This window comes from Bombus flavifrons, chromosome 17, assembly GCF_040668555.2.
Source record: "Bombus flavifrons isolate JBK064 chromosome 17, iyBomFlav1_principal, whole genome shotgun sequence".
NCBI lineage: Eukaryota > Metazoa > Arthropoda > Insecta > Hymenoptera > Apidae > Bombus > Bombus flavifrons.
This window is the reverse complement of record NC_138458.1, coordinates 3,234,361-3,254,346: the sequence shown is the minus strand read 5'-3', so window position 1 is coordinate 3,254,346 and position 19,986 is coordinate 3,234,361. Positions and strand designations below refer to the sequence as shown.

General features: G+C 39.7%; 4 protein-coding genes across 6 annotated transcripts in view; 2 read left to right on the top strand and 2 right to left on the bottom strand.

Annotated features, from left to right (window-relative positions):
- LOC138188686 (putative fatty acyl-CoA reductase CG5065) overlaps positions 1-19,986 on the bottom strand; it is a 52,509-nt gene that overhangs the window by 17,851 nt on the left and 14,672 nt on the right. The gene's annotated exons all lie outside the window — the stretch shown is intronic.
- LOC138188694 (phospholipase B1, membrane-associated-like) overlaps positions 1-19,986 on the bottom strand; it is a 289,810-nt gene that overhangs the window by 262,498 nt on the left and 7,326 nt on the right. The window lies entirely within an intron of this gene.
- On the top strand, positions 1,700-16,746 carry LOC138188684 (putative fatty acyl-CoA reductase CG5065). Of its 2 annotated transcripts, none has more exons than XM_069130679.1 (8): positions 1,700-1,799; positions 14,194-14,466; positions 14,569-14,885; positions 14,985-15,232; positions 15,470-15,653; positions 15,932-16,117; positions 16,211-16,465; positions 16,538-16,746. In XM_069130679.1, exons 2-8 carry the CDS (start codon positions 14,221-14,223, stop codon positions 16,614-16,616), a joined length of 1,515 nt encoding a protein of 504 aa, XP_068986780.1. In that variant the 5' UTR covers positions 1,700-1,799; positions 14,194-14,220; the 3' UTR covers positions 16,617-16,746. The 2 variants fall into 2 exon arrangements, with proteins under 2 accessions (XP_068986780.1, XP_068986781.1); XM_069130680.1 differs by lacking the exon at positions 1,700-1,799 and adding an exon at positions 13,422-13,870.
- LOC138188846 (fatty acyl-CoA reductase 1-like) overlaps positions 1,712-19,986 on the top strand; it is a 62,342-nt gene continuing 44,067 nt past the window's right edge. Inside the window, exon 1 of the mRNA XM_069130989.1 lies at positions 1,712-1,792. The gene's annotated coding sequence lies outside the window, so the exon portion shown is untranslated. The remainder of the gene's footprint in view (positions 1,793-19,986) is intronic.

Below are 19,986 nucleotides of genomic sequence, written 5' to 3'. Positions count from 1 at the left end.
TTCGTGTGAAAATTTGAGAACTAACTAAGTTTCTGATGATAGTTCACCAGTGCATTCTATCCAACGTTTTATTTCTCATGAGAGAAAAAGAATCGTGATTACAAATGCATCAAAGACTGGTTGTGTAAGGTATTTCGACAAAGTGTACACTTCTTAGAAGACGAAAATATAACAAAAAAGAAACGAACAAGACTTGGCATTCTCAAAAGTCTATTAGACAATTAAAAGCTAATTATTTTCTGTGGTGGACTATACGCGTTGGTTTATACAACAACGAAACGAGTTGATCGTTTTACTGTCAAATGTATTTAAAAGTATTTTCAAATATAGAATACAGTTGCACATAGCGGCGATGTTGTAGACCAAGACGATATCAATGTCCCGAGGCAAAATAACAAAATGAGTCACTCTCGATTCGCATCGCCCTCTGACTTATGTGCCGCTACATTTCTATAACTGCGAGAAATCTCTGGTTAAGGATAGAGTAAACAACGTCATATTTCAATTGTACGAAGCATTGCTACTTTGCTGTTGCATTTATCTGTGACTTAGACTAACTAATAAGAAAGTTTCAAATGAACTGAATTTTGGAACACAGAAATCCCAAAACTCGTATTTCACATATTCCTCTCGCCAAAATTACACGGTTTTTTGCTTTTAATGATGGACTTCCTTTTTTAGATTATCCTTATTCTCTACATGAAAAAAACATATTACAAGGGACTATAGCGAAAAAGCTCTCGCTGTGAATCGCAATAGAGATCTGAGGGGCCACTTTTGAAATTACTCAATAAATGTTAGCCTCTGACTCAAATAGACAAAAACCATCTACAGCCGCTAATCTTTTTTCCAAGACGATTGCTGAAGATGCACTGTAATGCGGCAAACAGGTTTTTTTAATACAAGATGATTACGATGTTACATTAAAATTTATGAAGTTAATAACCTAGTGACTCGATATTTTTAATACCATATTTCTAACACATTTACAGACTGATCGGTTATGAGTGTAACAAAATTTAAGCAGTGATTCTTGCAACCAAAATAAAATGAAAATCCTGAACAAGAAGATTACGTATTCGGCTTTCTTTTTTAATTAAACATCGATGTTGATCAGCTGGGATCGCCACTGGTCCCATGCGTCCTCCTCGACGGTTCCTTGGTCGTTTGGAGTCGCCTGCTCGGTCAAGTCTTCATACACGTTCTAACCTAGGAAGTGCTAACTGCACAGATATATATTATACATATATTTTTATCATAAGCTAGGTACTTATTAATATTTTCACAACAAGAAAATGTATCGAATTTTTTTTTGAAAATTATTTTGGAAACTTGTAAGAATATGTATACATTTTCCATTTCCTACGAATTTCTTACTAAACGATGTACCATAATTTTAATTTTTGTTAAAGCATTGCATGAATGCGTTTCACACTGATAGTGTGTTATTTAAACTCAGCAGAATAGTTTGTTCGTAATATGAAATGGAATTTACAATTCAAATATTTTCGCATTCATCTTAAATGTAATATGCAATAAAAATGTCATTAAAATTAAAATGTTTGAATCTATTTTTTGCTTGGTTCTGGAGATAAAAATGTTAATCGAATCATTCATGTATGACATTATACAGTTTCAGTAGTAGGGTGGTGTTATTAAAAGTATGAGTATCTAGAGGAGCGACACATCGAATATCGTTACAGTACAGTGACAGACTTATCAGGATCTACTGTCGTGAAAACGCATTATTGTACGATCTTTGGTAAAGAATACGCAGTGGAAGTAGCAACAGGTAACATGTGATTCCTTGTTATTCTGTATTCAATTGTGTCGTCTTCTATTAATTGTATTCTTCATTACCAATGTCATATATATAAAAAATATTATCAGGTAACTTACTGCAATAGCTTAAATGAAGTTTTTAAATTTTAAAATATTTATTTTGCATTTTACATTTTACACAGTAAAAATGGTTCATTATTATGGTTATTCGGTAATTTACAACCACTCATTAGAGGTGATCGAAACATTCGCCTCCGTGTGATAGTTGCATGAACCTCCGGCTATTTTTTGGCAAAAGGTGAGTTTAAGAAGGGTTTTTCATATTATTGTTAGGACTGTCTTCGATCTTTCGTGTCTATGAAAGGTGAAAATACGCTTCGCGGTGAATACCTTAAACATGCGAGATACTTCAGTCACATTATATTTTAAATAGTAAGAATCCATTGTTTGTAGTAAAATTAATTGAAGCAAACGCAAATAAACTGACATATACATATGTAATATTGATTCTGCAGTGATGAGAAAAGTGTTAACACACTCCGCTGATTCTGTGTAAAAGGCGATAATAGGACTAATTTTTCAAGTGATCGGTAAAGATTAGGTAACAGTTACTACAAGCTGCGTCTGATTAACGAAATGTAATAGTTCATGTTGTGATTCTGATTAACGAAATATAATAGTTCAATAGTAACAGAAAACTGGAGGAAGGCTCTTCCGCTTACAAAGGTAGAAGTCTGTCATCAGATCTTCACGACATCAGGGGACTCATGAGGAGTCTGGAAGTTCTAACAATGAACACAGAGTAAATGATGAAAAGAGTAACAGCTTCGAACAAGGATGATCCTATGCTTGAGAAGTTGAACATGGAGAGCGCGACAGAAACAAAAAGGGTCAGAAGGTGGATCAACGCGATCGCCGAGACGAACGTTGGACGTTGCGACAGGAGAACTGTGGCTACGCAGATTACGCCTAAGGGGTGTGAGGAGACTAGAGCAAGGTATCCGTAGTCAGCCAGACTGAGGCGGTCCAATCAGCGAAGCGAAATATCATATCACCACTGGAGGAAAGGAAGGTATGCCACATGAAAGAGCCGAGAAGGCAAGAGGTGATAACTTACGCCGAAAACTGTAGCAAGGACAGCGAGGACGAATGGACGCTCGTTAACCCCTTAATCTACGAATTACGTTCGAGATTTTTCGGTCAAAAACGTAAACAAGCTATTATGTATTATATTATATATTATATTTGGCCCGATCATCTACTACGGGCTATGCCCGTAATACTTACGTTTGCCCCGATCATCGTGCTAAGGGCTTTGCCCGTAGTTGTAGGTTAAGGGGTTAATCGGCGTAGGAGGCTTAGGAGCCGAATTGAAAGCACGACGGGAGGAAGGACGTAGTCAGGGAGAAAAGAGAGAGAACTCCAAGGAGAAGGAGCGAGATTATCTTTGTTAAAGTGAATCAGGATACCAATTGGATAGATTACTATAGGGAGGTGATTGGGGCGAAGAACGCCCTGAAGGAGACAACTGGCGTCAAGAAGACGAGGACTGGGCACATCCTTATTGAACTAAATAACAAGATAACGGTTGGGCAGGTTGCGGAAAACCTGAAAAAGGTGATGTGTCAGGGCATGGAAATTGTTCCTTTGCGAATAGGCGAATCGACCTTGCAAATCAGGAATTGATGAACGAACGAATTGATGTACCAGTAAGTCTATCGAAGCTGGAGTATACGCTGTATTCATATCGGAGCCTTATAGGCAGCAGACATATTGATACAACGACGACAAGGGTGATGCGTCGTTGTGGGTGACGCTCTTCAGAGGGAGACAACTTTTAGTTTGTCTTCTCTCGGAGACGAGCCCCGCTACGCTCGGGTCACGCCACTGTTCACGTCTATGATCACGTATGTCGCCTTCTTTGTGTAGATAAAATAACGGACCGAAGGCGAATCAACGTTTCTAGAACGCGCTGCTTGATGACAAATATGCGCTTATCGCTACATTCTACATTTTTCGTCGGTCGTATAAGACGATCTCTCTGCGACACTTTAGTACCACTAGCGACGGTTAGGAATACTGCCAATGGTAAGCCTCGCGGCGTAACAGCATCGATTAAATAAATATCAATCACGAAAAATGACAATACTATAAAGAGATTAGAAATAAACATAAAAGTATATTAAAATTACTCTGCGTTTAATTAATTTAAATTTCCAAGTCAAAACACGTCTAACTGCAATTTAAATTAAGCAGTGATTTCAGAAAAGTAAATACGAAAAAATAATATCTAAAGATGATTTCGTTTTTTCATAAAAAGGGATAAAAATTTTTCAACAATAATAAATAGAAATTTAACTACCAGTAACGTTGCAAGGAAATGGAACGTCTGATGGAATCTGTATTTGAAGTTTGCTTTCATTTCGCGCTGATTGTGAGTGATCCCTCATCGTAATTATTTGCTTCTAGAAAATATGTCTCATTAGGTCATACGATTCAGTCATTCCGATCTGGATGAAGTTCACTTTGTGATTTCACTTTGTAAAGGTAAAGAGAGGATTCGGAAATACAAATAGTTTACTTTATTTCGCACACAACAGCTTTACATATATATTACACTCTGAAGACCTCGATAACCCTCTTGCACGCACGCCTGTTGTCAACCGACTCTTCCAGAATTTTCTAACAGCTTTCAACGGTCCTTTGTCTCAACTCAGACCAGGACGCCCTCTAACGCTTACACACACATTCACATGTACAGTGTAAATGTATTATCTACCAAACACACTTACACAAACATTTTTTTTTATACGTAGGGAAATCCTCCTGGGCACCCCTCCGACCGCTTAGAAGCGGTGGGTAATGTCGGACAATACCGACTAAAACCCCACGGTGGGCCGCCCGACGCTCAGCTGGAATGCCCGGGACCCATTTCAAATTACTGCCGGATCACTCCTGCGTCTTCTCCTGTCTGAGGGAGTCGTTACTTGTTTAGTTCAGGCATTGTGAGGGACCACCCCTCTCTACACTATCCCCTGGGCCGTCGTCCAAGTTTGAGGAGGTCCAGATCCTCCTTGGCGTGTCGGCCTCTATGACTACCTAGGACGCCGTAGGGCCGCCGTAGGGCAGGGAACCCTGCAAGGGTGTGATTTTCTCACCCTCTCGCGCTCTAATCGTTCCTTTACGCGCATTACGCTTTCGCAGTATGAGCGGATTGCAAGGAGATCTTGTCGCCCCCTCAGTATCGCTTTCAAAACTGACGAGGGGTCTAAACCTTTCGCGAATCGTCAGCCGTAGAATACGACGTGGGGCCTCCCAAGCTGGACAAAATTCTAACGTGTGCTGGGCCGTGTCCTCGCCCACGCCGCAGTGGTGACAGGTGCTCGTCAGCTCCTTTCCGATTTTCCTCGGGTATTCCCCGAATACTCCATGACCTGCGAGCACCTGATTCATCCGGAAGGACAGTGGAAGCCCTCCTCGGTCTCTCTAAGCCTACCAGTTTGGCAAGACCGATCTAACGGCTCGGTGGTCCCGGATCTGGTCTCTGGACCGGATCACCTCTTGTCTAATTTCCCCCCGAATGTCACGGGCCGCCTGACAGGCCGTGTTACTTACACAAACATAGAATAAAATCTATTTTCAGTAATGCAAAAATCGCGAGAATTCCTTTTACGCTAATAACATTATTTCGTCTAGAAATACCTGAAAATTTAGTTTCTTATAAAGTGAATTATGTCGCGAACAAAATTGATCGGTACATGAATTACTTTCCATATAAGTTGCTTTTTAAAAGACTCACCCGAAAGGAAACATATTAAACATGACATTTTTTACAATAGTGATAAAAGTACATCGCATCATTTGGAATCAATGATTTTAAAACTTTGGATATCATATTCTTTGAAAAATTTCTTTTATTTAATATCCGTATTACATGATAAATATAACATGATTTTCAGTATCTGAGTTAATATCCATCTTTCCTAGTATATATTGTAAAAAGAATAATATTATCTCCAAGATTAAAACAGCGAAGGGTAAGATATTACCATAAATGTTATAGTGTTTTAATTACTTACGAGTCTTATAACACTTTTCCCACGAAATGAAGCGATGTTGTTTAATATGTTAAACTGCGTTGAATTACATTTTATTTGTGACTTAAACCACCTATAAATGTCTCTTTTTTAATACCATCAATGCTTCAGAGCGAAAGTATCTTCAATGTTAGAAGGAGCGAGCAGAAAGGGAGAGAAAGAAAAACTCTCACCCTTGTAGGATAAAACGATGGAGGAGGATGGCAGTCAGGCGACCTAGAGCCGCTTCATCGCTGTCCCAACGGACCACAACTAGAAGGAGCGATAGCGCTAGGGGCAATGCCCCCCCCCCCACCCTAATGCCAAATTCAATAGTCAGGAATTAATAGGACTGGCTCGAACAAGAGAACGCGGGAAGGGGGTGCAACAGAAGTTAATTCATAAGAAGTTCCTGGAGCACTCCTGTCATACGCGTAGAATGGTCATCGTGAAGTTTTAGTCGGTAGCAGTCCGACACTACTCTGCTGTTACGCGATTATTAGCATTAGCAGAGTGTCCAGGAGGATTTCTCCACGTACAAAAAAAAAAAAAAAGTAAAGTGTCGCCCGACGTAACGCTTGTAACTGTGCACCCTCATGGGCGCATATCCTCCGGTGTTGCCGATTGAAACCAGCTCATGATAACTTTAGAGCGTACCCATCGAACAGTTAGTGTGTTAATTAGCCTCTTGACGAGGTCCGCATCGTTAAGTTTACAACTTGAGAGGTAGGAATTTCGGACTTTTGCCAAAAAGGCAGATGTGTGTGGGGGCGAAGGATTACAGAAAATATTAGTCCTCTCTACTCAGAAATTCCATAAAGCAGTTTTCGATATGCCGGTATAGGATTCAATGAGTAAGCAAGTGTAATGTATAATGTATGATTTTTCTTATAAAACGTCTCGTAGGATAGTTTACGTCTGCGAATCCCATAATCTTCTTCTCTACGACTTGTACGAGGTGAGCCACTACCCATGTATCGTTCGATTTGGAATCACTCTGCACTCTGTTGATCCGGCTAACCTACTTTCGTCCCTGTAAGGGAGAGTTTTCCCCGCACAGGGATATTTCGGCCGATGTTTAATTGTCTTAATGTTTAATTAAACATCGATGATTAATTAAAAAAGAAAGCCGAATACGTAATCTTCTTGTTCAGGATTTTCATTTTATTTTGGTTGCAAGAATTACTGCTTAAATTTTGTTACACTCATAACCGATCAGTCTGTAAATGTGTTAGAAATGTGGTATTAAAAATATCGAGTCACTAGGTTATTAACTTCATAAATTTTAATGTAACATCGTAATCATCTTGTATTAAAAAAACCTGTTTGCCGCATTACAGTGCATCTTCAGCAATCGTCTTGGAAAAAAGATTAGCGGCTGTAGATGGTTTTTGTCTATTTGAGTCAGAGGCTAACATTTATTGAGTAATTTCAAAAGTGGCCCCTCAGATCTCTATTGCGATTCACAGCGAGAGCTTTTTCGCTATAGTCCCTTGTAATATGTTTTTTTCATGTAGAGAATAAGGATAATCTAAAAAAGGAAGTCCATCATTAAAAGCAAAAAACCGTGTAATTTTGGCGAGAGGAATATGTGAAATACGAGTTTTGGGATTTCTGTGTTCCAAAATTCAGTTCATTTGAAACTTTCTTATTAGTTAGTCTAAGTCACAGATAAATGCAACAGCAAAGTAGCAATGCTTCGTACAATTGAAATATGACGTTGTTTACTCTATCCTTAACCAGAGATTTCTCGCAGTTATAGAAATGTAGCGGCACATAAGTCAGAGGGCGATGCGAATCGAGAGTGACTCATTTTGTTATTTTGCCTCGGGACATTGATATCGTCTTGGTCTACAACATCGCCGCTATGTGCAACTGTATTCTATATTTGAAAATACTTTTAAATACATTTGACAGTAAAACGATCAACTCGTTTCGTTGTTGTATAAACCAACGCGTATAGTCCACCACAGAAAATAATTAGCTTTTAATTGTCTAATAGACTTTTGAGAATGCCAAGTCTTGTTCGTTTCTTTTTTGTTATATTTTCGTCTTCTAAGAAGTGTACACTTTGTCGAAATACCTTACACAACCAGTCTTTGATGCATTTGTAATCACGATTCTTTTTCTCTCATGAGAAATAAAACGTTGGATAGAATGCACTGGTGAACTATCATCAGAAACTTAGTTAGTTCTCAAATTTTCACACGAAATACTACTATACCTTTATGTTATGTATGTACATTGCAATGTAATTAGTAAAATATAAGCTATAATACATGTATAAATATAAAGGTAATCTAACATTATCTACATGTTATGTGTATGTGCAAATTAATGATATTGTAGCGGCACAGGAGTTAAAGGACGAAGCGAATCGAGAGCGACTCATGTTGTTGTTTTGCCTCGGGACATTGACACAGCTTTCACGCATGAAACGTAATGATAAATAAACCACGGGCAAAACAATGTCGCTGCTACATGCAACCGTCGAATAAAGACGAATTCGAATTTTCCGACTCTCCCCCGACCAGTATAAATAAACGGACGCGATTGCAAACGAGTCAGATTATCCGAGTTATTATTCGAGGTAGTATCCGAGCTATCATACGCGATTAATGGAGTGTACTACTTATCGAGTTATCTGCGCGATCATACACTATCGTGCGAATACATTGAACGAGCGTCTTTCGACAGCACCAATTTATATTTATATTTATTTAATTTCTTCCAAATATATTTGACGGGTTGCAACAGCAATCTCTCGCTCTTGTTATTCTATATTATTGAACCTCAACCAATCCACCACAATATAAATATCTGTATTACCTTTTTTCATTACTAACATTTATGATGTTATAAGGAAGACAAAAATATAAAAGAGTCTAGAACAGGATAATTTATTCTATACCTGTATGTATAAGTTGGTATAAGTATCGATAATTTATACCACAATCATTATCGAAATGTAGTAAAGCAATGTATGGAAATCGTTCCCTGGTCGAGAATATATTTCTGATGCTGAAGAATGTCGTATGGTTTTTGGAAATGGTTTTTGTCGTATGGTATGTCGCAAATTAATTAGAAAAATTGTCAGGACACAATGATATTCTGCAATTATTCACAAACGAGGCTGCACCTCCGGTTTTGGTGAAATCTAAACTTATTGTGAAATTCAACATTTTGAACTTCTTCCTATACACATAACCGTCGCTCGGCCTTAATTTCCGAGATATTTGCAAAAGATTGTTGGTACTACCACATTTAATCTTGCGCATATATGCATGCCACGACGACGTATGTCTTTGCATGGTACGTCCACTTAACTATTGCTTCTAAAAACACATCGCGACAGCCTGCAAACAATATAGCTCACAAACATTTCAGTATTTATTTATTTCTTTTACTAACCTGAAACTACATTGAAAATGAAAAAAGGATTTTTTAGACGCATAGATCTGACATGTGTTGACAGCCGCTATTAAATGATATGATGAATCCACATTTGATAGCCTCTTATTCCTAACTGCAATCATTGCCCTTTAAAACGTATTTCTAGCCTATCTTTTTGAAGTACCTTATCGACGAATTAACTTCTTACACAGATAGTTTTCCGGCGGTCGCGATGTGTTTATAGAAACAGCAGATAAGCGGTTGCACTATGCCGACGCAAACGATGCCATGAACTTGCAAGTATAGGCAGGATTCAATATAGCATTAGTAGCAGTAATTTATTGTAAATGCAGGAAACATTTGATAATTGCAGTGTCATTAACTGCATTCCGAAGGAGGGGTCTAGCTCTATGAAGCACGGGAAACTCGACATCCCACCGTGATCGAGTAGTATAACATGCTCCAATGTTAGACATTGGTTGTCACAGTGTACCTAAATACTAATTCAATATCAAAATTTTTTAATTGTTAACTTTTTAAAAATGAGACTCTTACTAACGTATTTGTGCGACGTTTCTGATTAATACGAGACTAAACATGATGTAATTTGAATTATAGTTACTTATTGATATGTAGTTAATTATCATTTATTAAGTAAGCTAATATGCTTCAAAAAATATATACGTTTGGTGTTGTTTTGATATCAAAAATGTAAGGAGCATATTGGTAAAAGTTTCATCCATCATAAATCAAAAATAAGATAGTTTGATTTTTGAGTTAAAGATCTCAGCTTATCGCGGGTTTTTGATTAATATTTGTCGAACGTTACGACACTTAGTCCTTGTTTCTCTGTGTTTCCTATATCTCGGAAACTAAAGTCGAGCGATGTATTTATAAGAATATGTTTTACATGATAAGTTACACAACATATTTAAAATTTATCGAAATCGAATGCTTAGTCTCGTTTACTTATAACTACCTTTGATGTATGTATTATGCAACAAAATCAGAATTTAATCCCATTGCAAGAAAATTGTTGATTTAGTACGGATTTCTTGAAAGAATACTACGAAACTTCTACATTATAAATGTTATATTACGTCTAACGTCATCTATATGATATATGTATGTGCATGTTAATGATGTATATATGCATATAAGTCTTTTTTATTACTAACATTTAGATGTTAATGAGAAAATGATAAATAAAGATTTCTGGAACAGAATAATTTATCCTATATTTGCGAATACATTTTAGTACAAGCATTCATCATTTGTAACATAATTATTAAGCAGTATGTAGTAAAGTTGGCCGGGCTCATCGGGAGGATCGGAGCGCGGAAAGCTCCGGGTCCCGACAGAGTCTCGGCCCGTCTGTGGAAGGCGTCGCCGTGGTCTTGGCCCCGAGACGAATGCGTCTGTCTGACGGATGCCTGTCTCGGGGCGAATTCACCGTTTCGTGGAAAGAGGGGCGGATGGTCCTGCTGCCGAAGCCGGGACGCTCTTCGGACTCGCCTTCCGCCATTCGGCCGGTGTGCCTTTTGGACGAGGCTGGCAAGCTGCTGGACAGAGTGGTGGCTGCCCGCCACGAGTCGCATTTGTCCCGAAATGCTCCCGTACTGCACGACGGTCAGTTCGGCTTCCGGAGAGAGCGGTCTACGGCCGACGCTATCGCCCGTGTCCGCTCCCTTGTCGAGGGGGCCGAGCGGCGTGGTTACGTGGCGTTGGCCGTGTCGCTGGACGTGGTCAACGCCTTCAACGGCATCCCCTGGGACAGGATATGCCGGGCCCTCAAGTTTCATCGTGTACCCGCGTACCTGCGGGGTGTGATCCGGGCGTTCCTCCGGGATTGGAGTATCGTCTACACTGTCCAGGGCGGAACATCGCGTACGACGGGGTGCTTCGGACGCCGATGCCTCCGAATTCGACACTGGCGTGCTACGCCAACGGCACGTTGGTGAATGGTCTGGGGCACAGCGTGGTGCAGAATCGTCCGTCTGGCGGAGCTGGCGTTGGCCTGCGTGGTCGCCGAGATCAAGGGATTGGGACTGAGGGTGTCCCCTGAGAAGTCTTAGGCAATGTGGTTTTGCCGCAGGGCCGATCACGGGACGCCTCCAGCGGGTTATCGCCTGAGCTTGGAGGGGGCTGAGATCGAGGTCGGAACCAACATGAAGTATCTGGGCTTGACCCTCGACAGCCGCTGGACCTTCGGCGCTCGCTTCGAGCGCCTGTCACCGTCTGTCGTGGTGACGGAGAACGCCTTAGGTCGTTTGGTGCCTTGATTGGACGGGCCCGGCGTCGGAGTACGCCGGTTGTACGCCGGCGTGGTGCGATCGAGGTTCCTCTACGGAGCTCCGATCTGGGCGCAGGACTTGATGGCCAGCCGTCGCAGTCTCCTAACGGTCAGGAGGCTGCACAGGACGGTGGCCATCAGGGTAGTGAAGGGCTTCCGCACCATTTCGGCGGCAGCAGCGGCGATGCTCGCCGGGTTTCCCCTGTTCGAATTGCAGGTCCTGAGGTGTCGCGAAATTTATCTCCACACTCGGGGTCTGCCGGGTGGGGTCGGCCCGGTGGGCGCCAACGATAGGGGTCGAGCTCGGCGGGCTTTGCTCGACAGATGGCGTGCCAGCCTCGACACAATAGAGCAATTAAATAAAATACCGCTTCTGCCCGCCTTTCATCCTCTTGCTGCTCACTTTCCGTCAGCTTACCATTTTTCACGCTCTACCAGCGCATTCAATGCTGCGCTCGCTCAGATTTGTCATTCATAAAATTTATTAATAAATTGCGAAACAGTGCAACACATCCCGTAATATTCAATGCATATGTATGTTGTACAGGGTGTGCAGAGTGTAAGTGTAAAAAGAATCTGTCGTATCGTAATTTTACTCTTGCAAATTATGCGCCAGCAACAATGACATGAGCATTATATTTGCGATTGTTATGTTGACGACTTCGTAGGAAATTTAAAACAGTACAAAGTTAAAGCAAAGTCGTAAACTCTATCTACTTCATACACGATTGTTTACGAATCATGTCATATTCGACCAGTTCGACAAGTTTTGAATGAAACGTTTGTATTATTGCGAAAAGAACGGAGACCCGCTCCTCATTAGTGCAACTACGATTATCATAGAACTGAACAAGTAACCGTGATAATTAGATACTCGATAAACTAATGACAATGATCCTAGGTTCAATAACGTATCCGCGGTCGACGGGATGATAGATGAACGTGCTCACAAAATCTAAGTCGGACGCGTAATATTCACTGATCGTAAGGGGTTACCCTTTTCGCAAGAAAGAATGAATTTCCGTCCCGATGATGCCACAGAGCAAAAGTATGATGAGGTGTGTCTAAGGACATGAGATCATCGGATTCGTCGAGGATAGCCTTCGTTCAGAAAGTAAGGGAAATTGACGTTGCTGCTAATTGGTCAATCTCCATATCGGTGGTTAGAAAAGATGCTAGCCGCCCTCGAGGGCCAGTTGCTAGTGAGAGACGCCGTTCGTTGAAAAAATAGGTCTCCCCTATCTTCACGTTGTTGGGACAAAGACTGTTTGTCTGTTTGAAGGACTTTAGTCAACTAAATCTTAAGATTTATAACGGGCCCTCAGGCTAGCTGAACATGTACTGCGGAGACGCATCGACATCTGGCAATCATCTTACTCGAAGCATAAGGTCTGCGTGTGGCGAGCCACGGGACAGAAACCGTTGGAATGTTTACTGTCGCGTGCCGCCACAAATATTTCTTTTAGGGAGAGCTATAGAATTACTCCATACCTTTGTTAGACAAAGCTTTCATCCCGTGACTGCGGCTACGTTCGGCGACTGCCAGTCGCCTCGAGTCCAAGCTCATTATTACAAATCTCGAAGAAATACAATCGCATTGAATGACGACAATTGTTTAATTACGCCTATAATAGAATCTAGATTATAATGTTAGGGGATTTTCCCAAAATTCCAAAGGGAAGGCTTCGGTGTCCTTTCATCTCCGACATAATATGTGTACAGTATTTAACGTATCAAATTTCTATAAAATAGCAATTTCTGAAACACAAGGCTTGGTATTGTAAAGATCAAGCAGAAAACAAATTATAAAACTAGAATAATATGAAAATATAGCACTTTCTTGAAGTTAAAATAAGATGAAAATGAAGAACAAGATAATTGCGCCTTGTTTTTCACACGAACGATAGATGGGCAATAGCTTACCTCGTGCAAATCGTAAAGAAGAGGACTACGACGTTCGGAGATGCAAACTATCCTGCGCGACGTTTTCTAAGAAAAATCATAAATTGTAGATTAAACCCGTTTGCTCATAGAAATCTATAACGGCACATAAATAAATAATGTATGCAGAGCACATATAAAATAAGTTTATACAGATTTCGAATACGCACGTGTTCACGGATGGGGACAGAAAAATCACATACGCAACAAGCATTCTTCAGGTGCTACTAAATATGATCGAATACTGTTTCGCATAAACCACACACATTTTCCACACAAATCACTGACCACTGCATATTACAATATTCACCTAAAATAAAAAATGAAAAAAGCAAAGGAAACTACATAAATATTGTTTAAATTAATACTCGAAGGATTAAAAAAGGTATCGTTTCATGGAGTAATGGATAATAATGTAAATTAATTAACAGCCACATTAAAAGCTGTATTTATTGCGTTGAATACCTCTTTTTTTGGTAAAAATCTATCATATAGTAAAATTATTCAATTATTATCATTATTTAATTATTTAATTCATGCAAAACGAAACTATAATTATTGAATTATGTTTCTCTTTGTGAAGATTATCCGTAGACTTCTTTAGAAAGTAATGCATAAAACAGTATCAACTACAACCAATTTTCTACATCATTTAAAACATTTTTCCACTTACTAATTGTTGGGAATGTTAATTTATGGCAAATATAGGGACTGCAAGTGTGAAGATCCTGAAACATGGACACAATCAATGAAGAAACAAATGAAAATAGAATCAATAAAGGACTGAATAAGACGAGTTCTCTCGAGGAATTCTACGCCGGTAGTGGGATCCTTGTGACTGGAGCAACCGGTTTCGTTGGGAAAGGTCTCCTGGAAAAACTTATCCGCATATGTCCACGCATCGCTGCTATTTTTATACTAATACGTCCAAAAACTAACGAAACGATAGAACAACGATTTAAGAAGCTCATAGATGATCCCGTTCGTAAATATATTCTTGTTCCTTTCAATATTTAAGGCTGTTAGAAGCCAAATTGATTAACTTTCTTTTCTGGAATTGAGCTGGTAATTTTTCGTCTTTAGATTTACGATGACATCAAAGCCAAATACCCTTCAGCTTTGAGCAGAGTTTATCCCATGAAAGGTGACGCGAGTCTGCCGGACTTAGGTCTTTCGCGAGAAGATAGAAATCTGTTGTTTGAGAAAGTAAACATAGTGTTTCACTCCGCGGCCACTGTGAGATTCAACGAACCATTGCACGTGGCTATTAATGTGAATACGAAAGGTACTGATCGTGTTATCGAACTTTGGAACGAACTGAGGCATCCGATTAGCTTCGTCCACGTGAGCACAGCTTATAGTAATGCGAATTTACGTGAGATTGGGGAAAAAATTTATACGTAAGAATAAGTTATGCGCAAACGTTGTTCCATGGTTTAAGAATATTATATTTGTAATTATAATGTGAAGAGTATGTCCATTTATTACTGACTTTGCAGCACGAGCTTGAGTCCTTCAGAGGTCATCGATATCTGTGACAAATTGGACAAAACGTCCATCAACCTAATAGAAAATAGGATTTTAAAAACATATCCAAACACATACACATTCAGTAAGAATTTAGCAGAGCAGATTGTAGTAAACAAGAGTAAACACCTACCAGTTGCGATAGTACGGCCAAGCGTAATTGGTGCCTCTTTGGAAGAACCATGTCCTGGTTGGCTAGAGAATATTTCTGCACTAACAGGTATTTTCAGAAGTCCTTTTCAACGATAACTGTTCAATACTCGTCACATTTCAGAAAAGTGGAGTTAATTGGTTAGTTTGTTAGAGGCTAAATGAGAGGCTTTCCACTAGATAATCATTATTGTTGTTTAAATTTGTTGTTGCTCACAATAACGAGAATTCTTACCAATCTATTTAACGGTACATTTCTGCTAATACAAAATCACAAATAATTTCTAAACCAATTTAATGTTACCAGGTATCTTTCTGCTAGTCGGCAGAGGATGTGCAACAGCGGTACGGGGTAGGAGAGATATAAGATTGGATGTGGTGCCTGTCGATTTCGTAGTCGACACGATAATATGTACTGCATGGCATGTCACGCTACATCGTCATCATGAAGTTAAAGTATACAACTGCACGAGCAACGCATACCCTTTTAAGTAATATTTATTGCGAATTTTTTACGAACTAATGTAATTCGATTGTTAGAGTATTCCAAAAGTTTCAGTTTATTTAAGTAACGTGGACAATGAAAGCACAAACAAATGAAGAGTACAAAAGTCTACTTTTGCTCCCAAAAGTTCAATTTAGAAAAATAGTAATATAAATAATATTTGTTGAAATTGCATAATACTTGCTGAGATACTCGGATAATAATAAACTTTACTTTGCGCATAATTCCATTAATTGTAATAATGTAAATGTTCCAATTGACAAGGTTTGGTCCGATGATAGATGCTATAGTAAAATGTAGCATAGAAACCCCACTGATCGATACGCTATGGTACCCGGGTTGTTCAGTCGTAGCTAATAGATATATTTACAACGTTCGGAGTATAATTCCGCATGTTTTGCCTGTGTTCGTCATGGATATATTTTTAAGACTCCGAGGTAGTAAACCAATGTAAGTATTCTATCGACCCTCGAACAACGAGAATGATCTTTCTGGAATAATCATTGCTTTCATCTATAATAATAATTAAAAATGATATTTCAGAGTGATGAATCTTCTCAGAATTGGCAATAAGCTTGTCGCATCGGTTGCATTTTTCACCACACACGAATGGACCTTCCAAAGGGATAACGGTTCCGACATGGCGAGGAAGGTGAAAATGTTGAAGGACAGCGATATGGTCAAACTAGATTTACGGGATATGAATTGGGAGAAGTATGTTGAAGATTACCTGATGGGAATTAAGAAATTTATTCTAAAACAAGAGTTTCAGCCAACAGCCCGACAACGATTAGCAAGGTGCGTATAAAAGTATCTTCTTATTAAAAAAATAGGAATTAATATAAATATAAATATTTTTGGTTATTTCAGGTTGTACTGGATACATCAGATCACCAAAATATCCGGTATAATAATTTTGTTATGGATAATATTATGTTTTGTATACTGACTACTTGAACGTTACTTTTTTATCTTTGAAACAAAGACAATATAAATACAATTTTATGAAGAAGGGATTCATCATCCTTTTCATTTTGTCTTTTCATTCGTCTCCTTCCTAAATAAATCCATTTATGACATTGTTTATTTTTTTTATAAAATTTTAATAAGAATACATGTATTTATACCCACATGATTTCTGAGCTGTAAGCAATTCATCTGCTCGCTGACTATGAACATTTTTCCATTATAATGACATTATTATAATGACAGAAACTTCTATCATCCTCCACCAAATAAAAGTTACGAGATAGTTATTCGTTGACAATAATAATTTATCATTGAAAGGTCTACTGCGCAATAGACAATGATGATAGAAGATAAATATAATTTAAAATAAGATTTTGAATAAGAATAAGAGTTCTAAAGTAAAACTTTTTTAAGAATGCTTCATTTGCTCTAAAGGCTCACTTTGGTTCTCAAGTTGTTTGCTCATGAACCTTGTAGTTGCTTGACCAGTAGGCGTTAAAATATATGATACAGTCAACGAAATAGAAACTAGATGTGACATTCAGGCTGGATAAAATATTATTTCACATAATAAGTAGTAGGTAGGTTTTTATTTAAGTTAAATTTAAATATCATATTGGTTTTCACTTCATGTGTATGTATGTGAATATCGCAATGTACAGTGATCAATGATTTGTACGGAAATTGTATGTGGTTCATACAAGAAATGCCATGTTTATTAACAGCTCATAAATTCGTAATGCGTACGAGGTTTTTATGTGAATAGGGCTATTTTTATTGCGGTTTATCTGGGAAGAGTCCGACCACCACAGTGCGCTTGTGATTTTCCTACGCTGCGTAAACTTATAAGTATAGTGTATAAGTTTATGCTGATCCATATCCTCACTCTCATAGTGATACAATATAATATAGATGATACTGGTGGTTGTAGTACACATCGTCGTCTTTAAACCTAAAATAAATTAAGTGATTGTAATATTGAAAGTATAGAAGCTGATGAATATATTTTAATACTGTTTAATTTGATAAATTAAGAAAGAATAATACTAACATGTGCTATTTATTACCATATGAGTATTGGGAGTCATGATAAATAATTGGAAAGACGTTTGAAGGACCGGGTATACTGACAGTATTTTCTTCAGGAGTTATTTACCGTGCAATAGTCAGAAATTAATTGATTATAAATTAATTAATAAATGGTTAATTGCCAGAATGTTAGTAGCATAGCTTTTAAGTATATAAGGGATATAAGATATATACACCGTGTTAAGTATAGATAACGATAAGTATTATTTGAAATGGTCGTTAAATAAGGTTATTTGAACGGTGACTACGCAGATGACGCCTAAGGGGTATGAGAAGACTAACGTAGCAAGGTATCGGTAGTCAGCCAGACTGAGGCGGTCGAATCAGCGAAGCGAAAGGTCATATCACCACTGGAGGAAAGGAAGGTATGCCACATGAAAGAGCCTACGTTCGAGAATGTTGGGCCAAAAACGCAAACAAGCCCGTAATATTTTCGTTTGGTCCGATCATCGTTCTACGGGCTATGACCGTAGTCGCAGGTTAAGGGGTTAATTGGCGTAGGCGGCTTAGAAGCCGAATTGAAAGCACGACGGGCGAAAGGACCGTAGTCAGGGAGAAAAGAGAGAGAACTCCAAGGAGAAGGAGTGAGATTATCATTGTTAAAGTGAAGTAGGATACCAATTGGATAGATTCCTATAGAGAGGTGGTTGGTGGCGAAGAATGCCCTGAAGGAGATAACTGGCATCAGGAAGACGAGCACTGGGCACATCCTTATTGAAATAAATAACAAGATAACGGTTGGGCAGGTTGCGGAAAACCTGAAAAAGGTGATGTGTCAGGGGATGGAAATTGTTCCTTTGCGAATAGGCGAATCGACCTTGCAAATCAGGAACATTGAGCCTATCGCCACAAAGGAAGAATTGGCAGAGAACATATCCACTGTACTGAACATAAAGGAAGAGAGGTGGATAGAGGTGAAGCCCCTAAGGATGACGCCGTGGGGAACCCAGCAGGCGGTGGTTGTGCTGTCGGCGAGTACTGTTTCCGGAACAGACCGACGATCAAGATTAAAACGGGATTGACGATTGTGTCAGCGAGGATTCTGCCCAACGTAGTGAGATGCTATAAGTGTCACATGCTGGGGCATACTGCGGCCAGGTGTACGGCAGTGAGCCCTGGTAGAGAATTGTGCAGATGATGTGAGGATAGGGACCACACCATAAACCAGTGCACGAAGGAATCAAGGTGTGCTATCTGTCTGGAAGGAAAATAGGAATAGCCTGAGGTACATTACCGGGTCCCAGAAGTGCCCTGTAGTGAAAGAGAGGACGAAGAGAGGCAATCCTAGCAGAAGATGAGGATTTTGATAATTAACTTGAATGGGTGCAGACTTGCACACGAATTGATGTACCAGTAAGTCTGCGAAGCTGTAGTATACGCTGTATTCATATCGGAGCCTTATAGGCAGCAGACATATTGATACAACGACGACAAGGGTGATGCATCGTTGTGGGTGACGCTCTTCAGAGGGAGACAGCCAGAGATTGGTCTCTAGATATGGAATCGTAGGAGTCAGCGTGTACAACGTGCTTTGCAATGGGGGTTATTGCTCCCCCAATGTGAATAAGGAACAGTTTAACAGCTACGTCGAGGTGTTGGACACTCTGATTCAGGCGACCAAGAGGAGTTACCCAGCAACGATGATCGCCGAAGGTTTTAACTTAAAGGCAACCGAATGGGCAGGCCAGGTAAATGTAAATGAAATGAAATGGCACGGGAACCAGTCTCTTGAATATGTTCGCGAAGACTGTGATCGTCCCGATCAGGATGAACAAAGATCATGAAGGAAGAGGCGAACAATAAATTAAGCACAGCATTGGACGCGATCGTGCGGTTCTGTGCCGATAAAGGATTAAAGATCGCACAGGAGAAGACCGAGATGATACTGCTGACGGGAAAGATGATTCCCAAGATAATCGAGATAAACATGGAGGGGCACCTTCTGACCACGAAGCAGGAGATTAGATACCTTGGGGTGCAGGTAGATAACTGCAGAAGGTTCGGGCACATTTGGAGAAAGTGTGCGGTAAGTCAGATACCTCTATGGGAGCATTGAGATCGTTACTGTCCAATGTTAACGGTCCCACCGGCTCTGCGAGGAAGCTCTATTATGGAGTCTGGGAGAGTCGGTGGTGCTCTGTGCGGCGCCTGCATGGGCCAAGACGGTAGAAGTGAAGAAGAATAGAAACACTCTTAAGGGCCGCATTTATAAGATCATCTACGGCTTACCCGCACAGGGCACTTCGCCCATTTACTATACG

Coding starts and splice junctions, on each gene's coding strand:
- LOC138188684 (XM_069130679.1), top strand. CDS start 14,221: ATGGACACAATCAATGAAGAAACAAATGAAAATAGAATCAATAAAGGA. Junction 16,118..16,210: donor CTCCGAGGTAGTAAACCAAT/GTAAGTATTCTA, acceptor ATGATATTTCAG/AGTGATGAATCTTCTCAGAA. Junction 16,466..16,537: donor GCCCGACAACGATTAGCAAG/GTGCGTATAAAA, acceptor TGGTTATTTCAG/GTTGTACTGGATACATCAGA.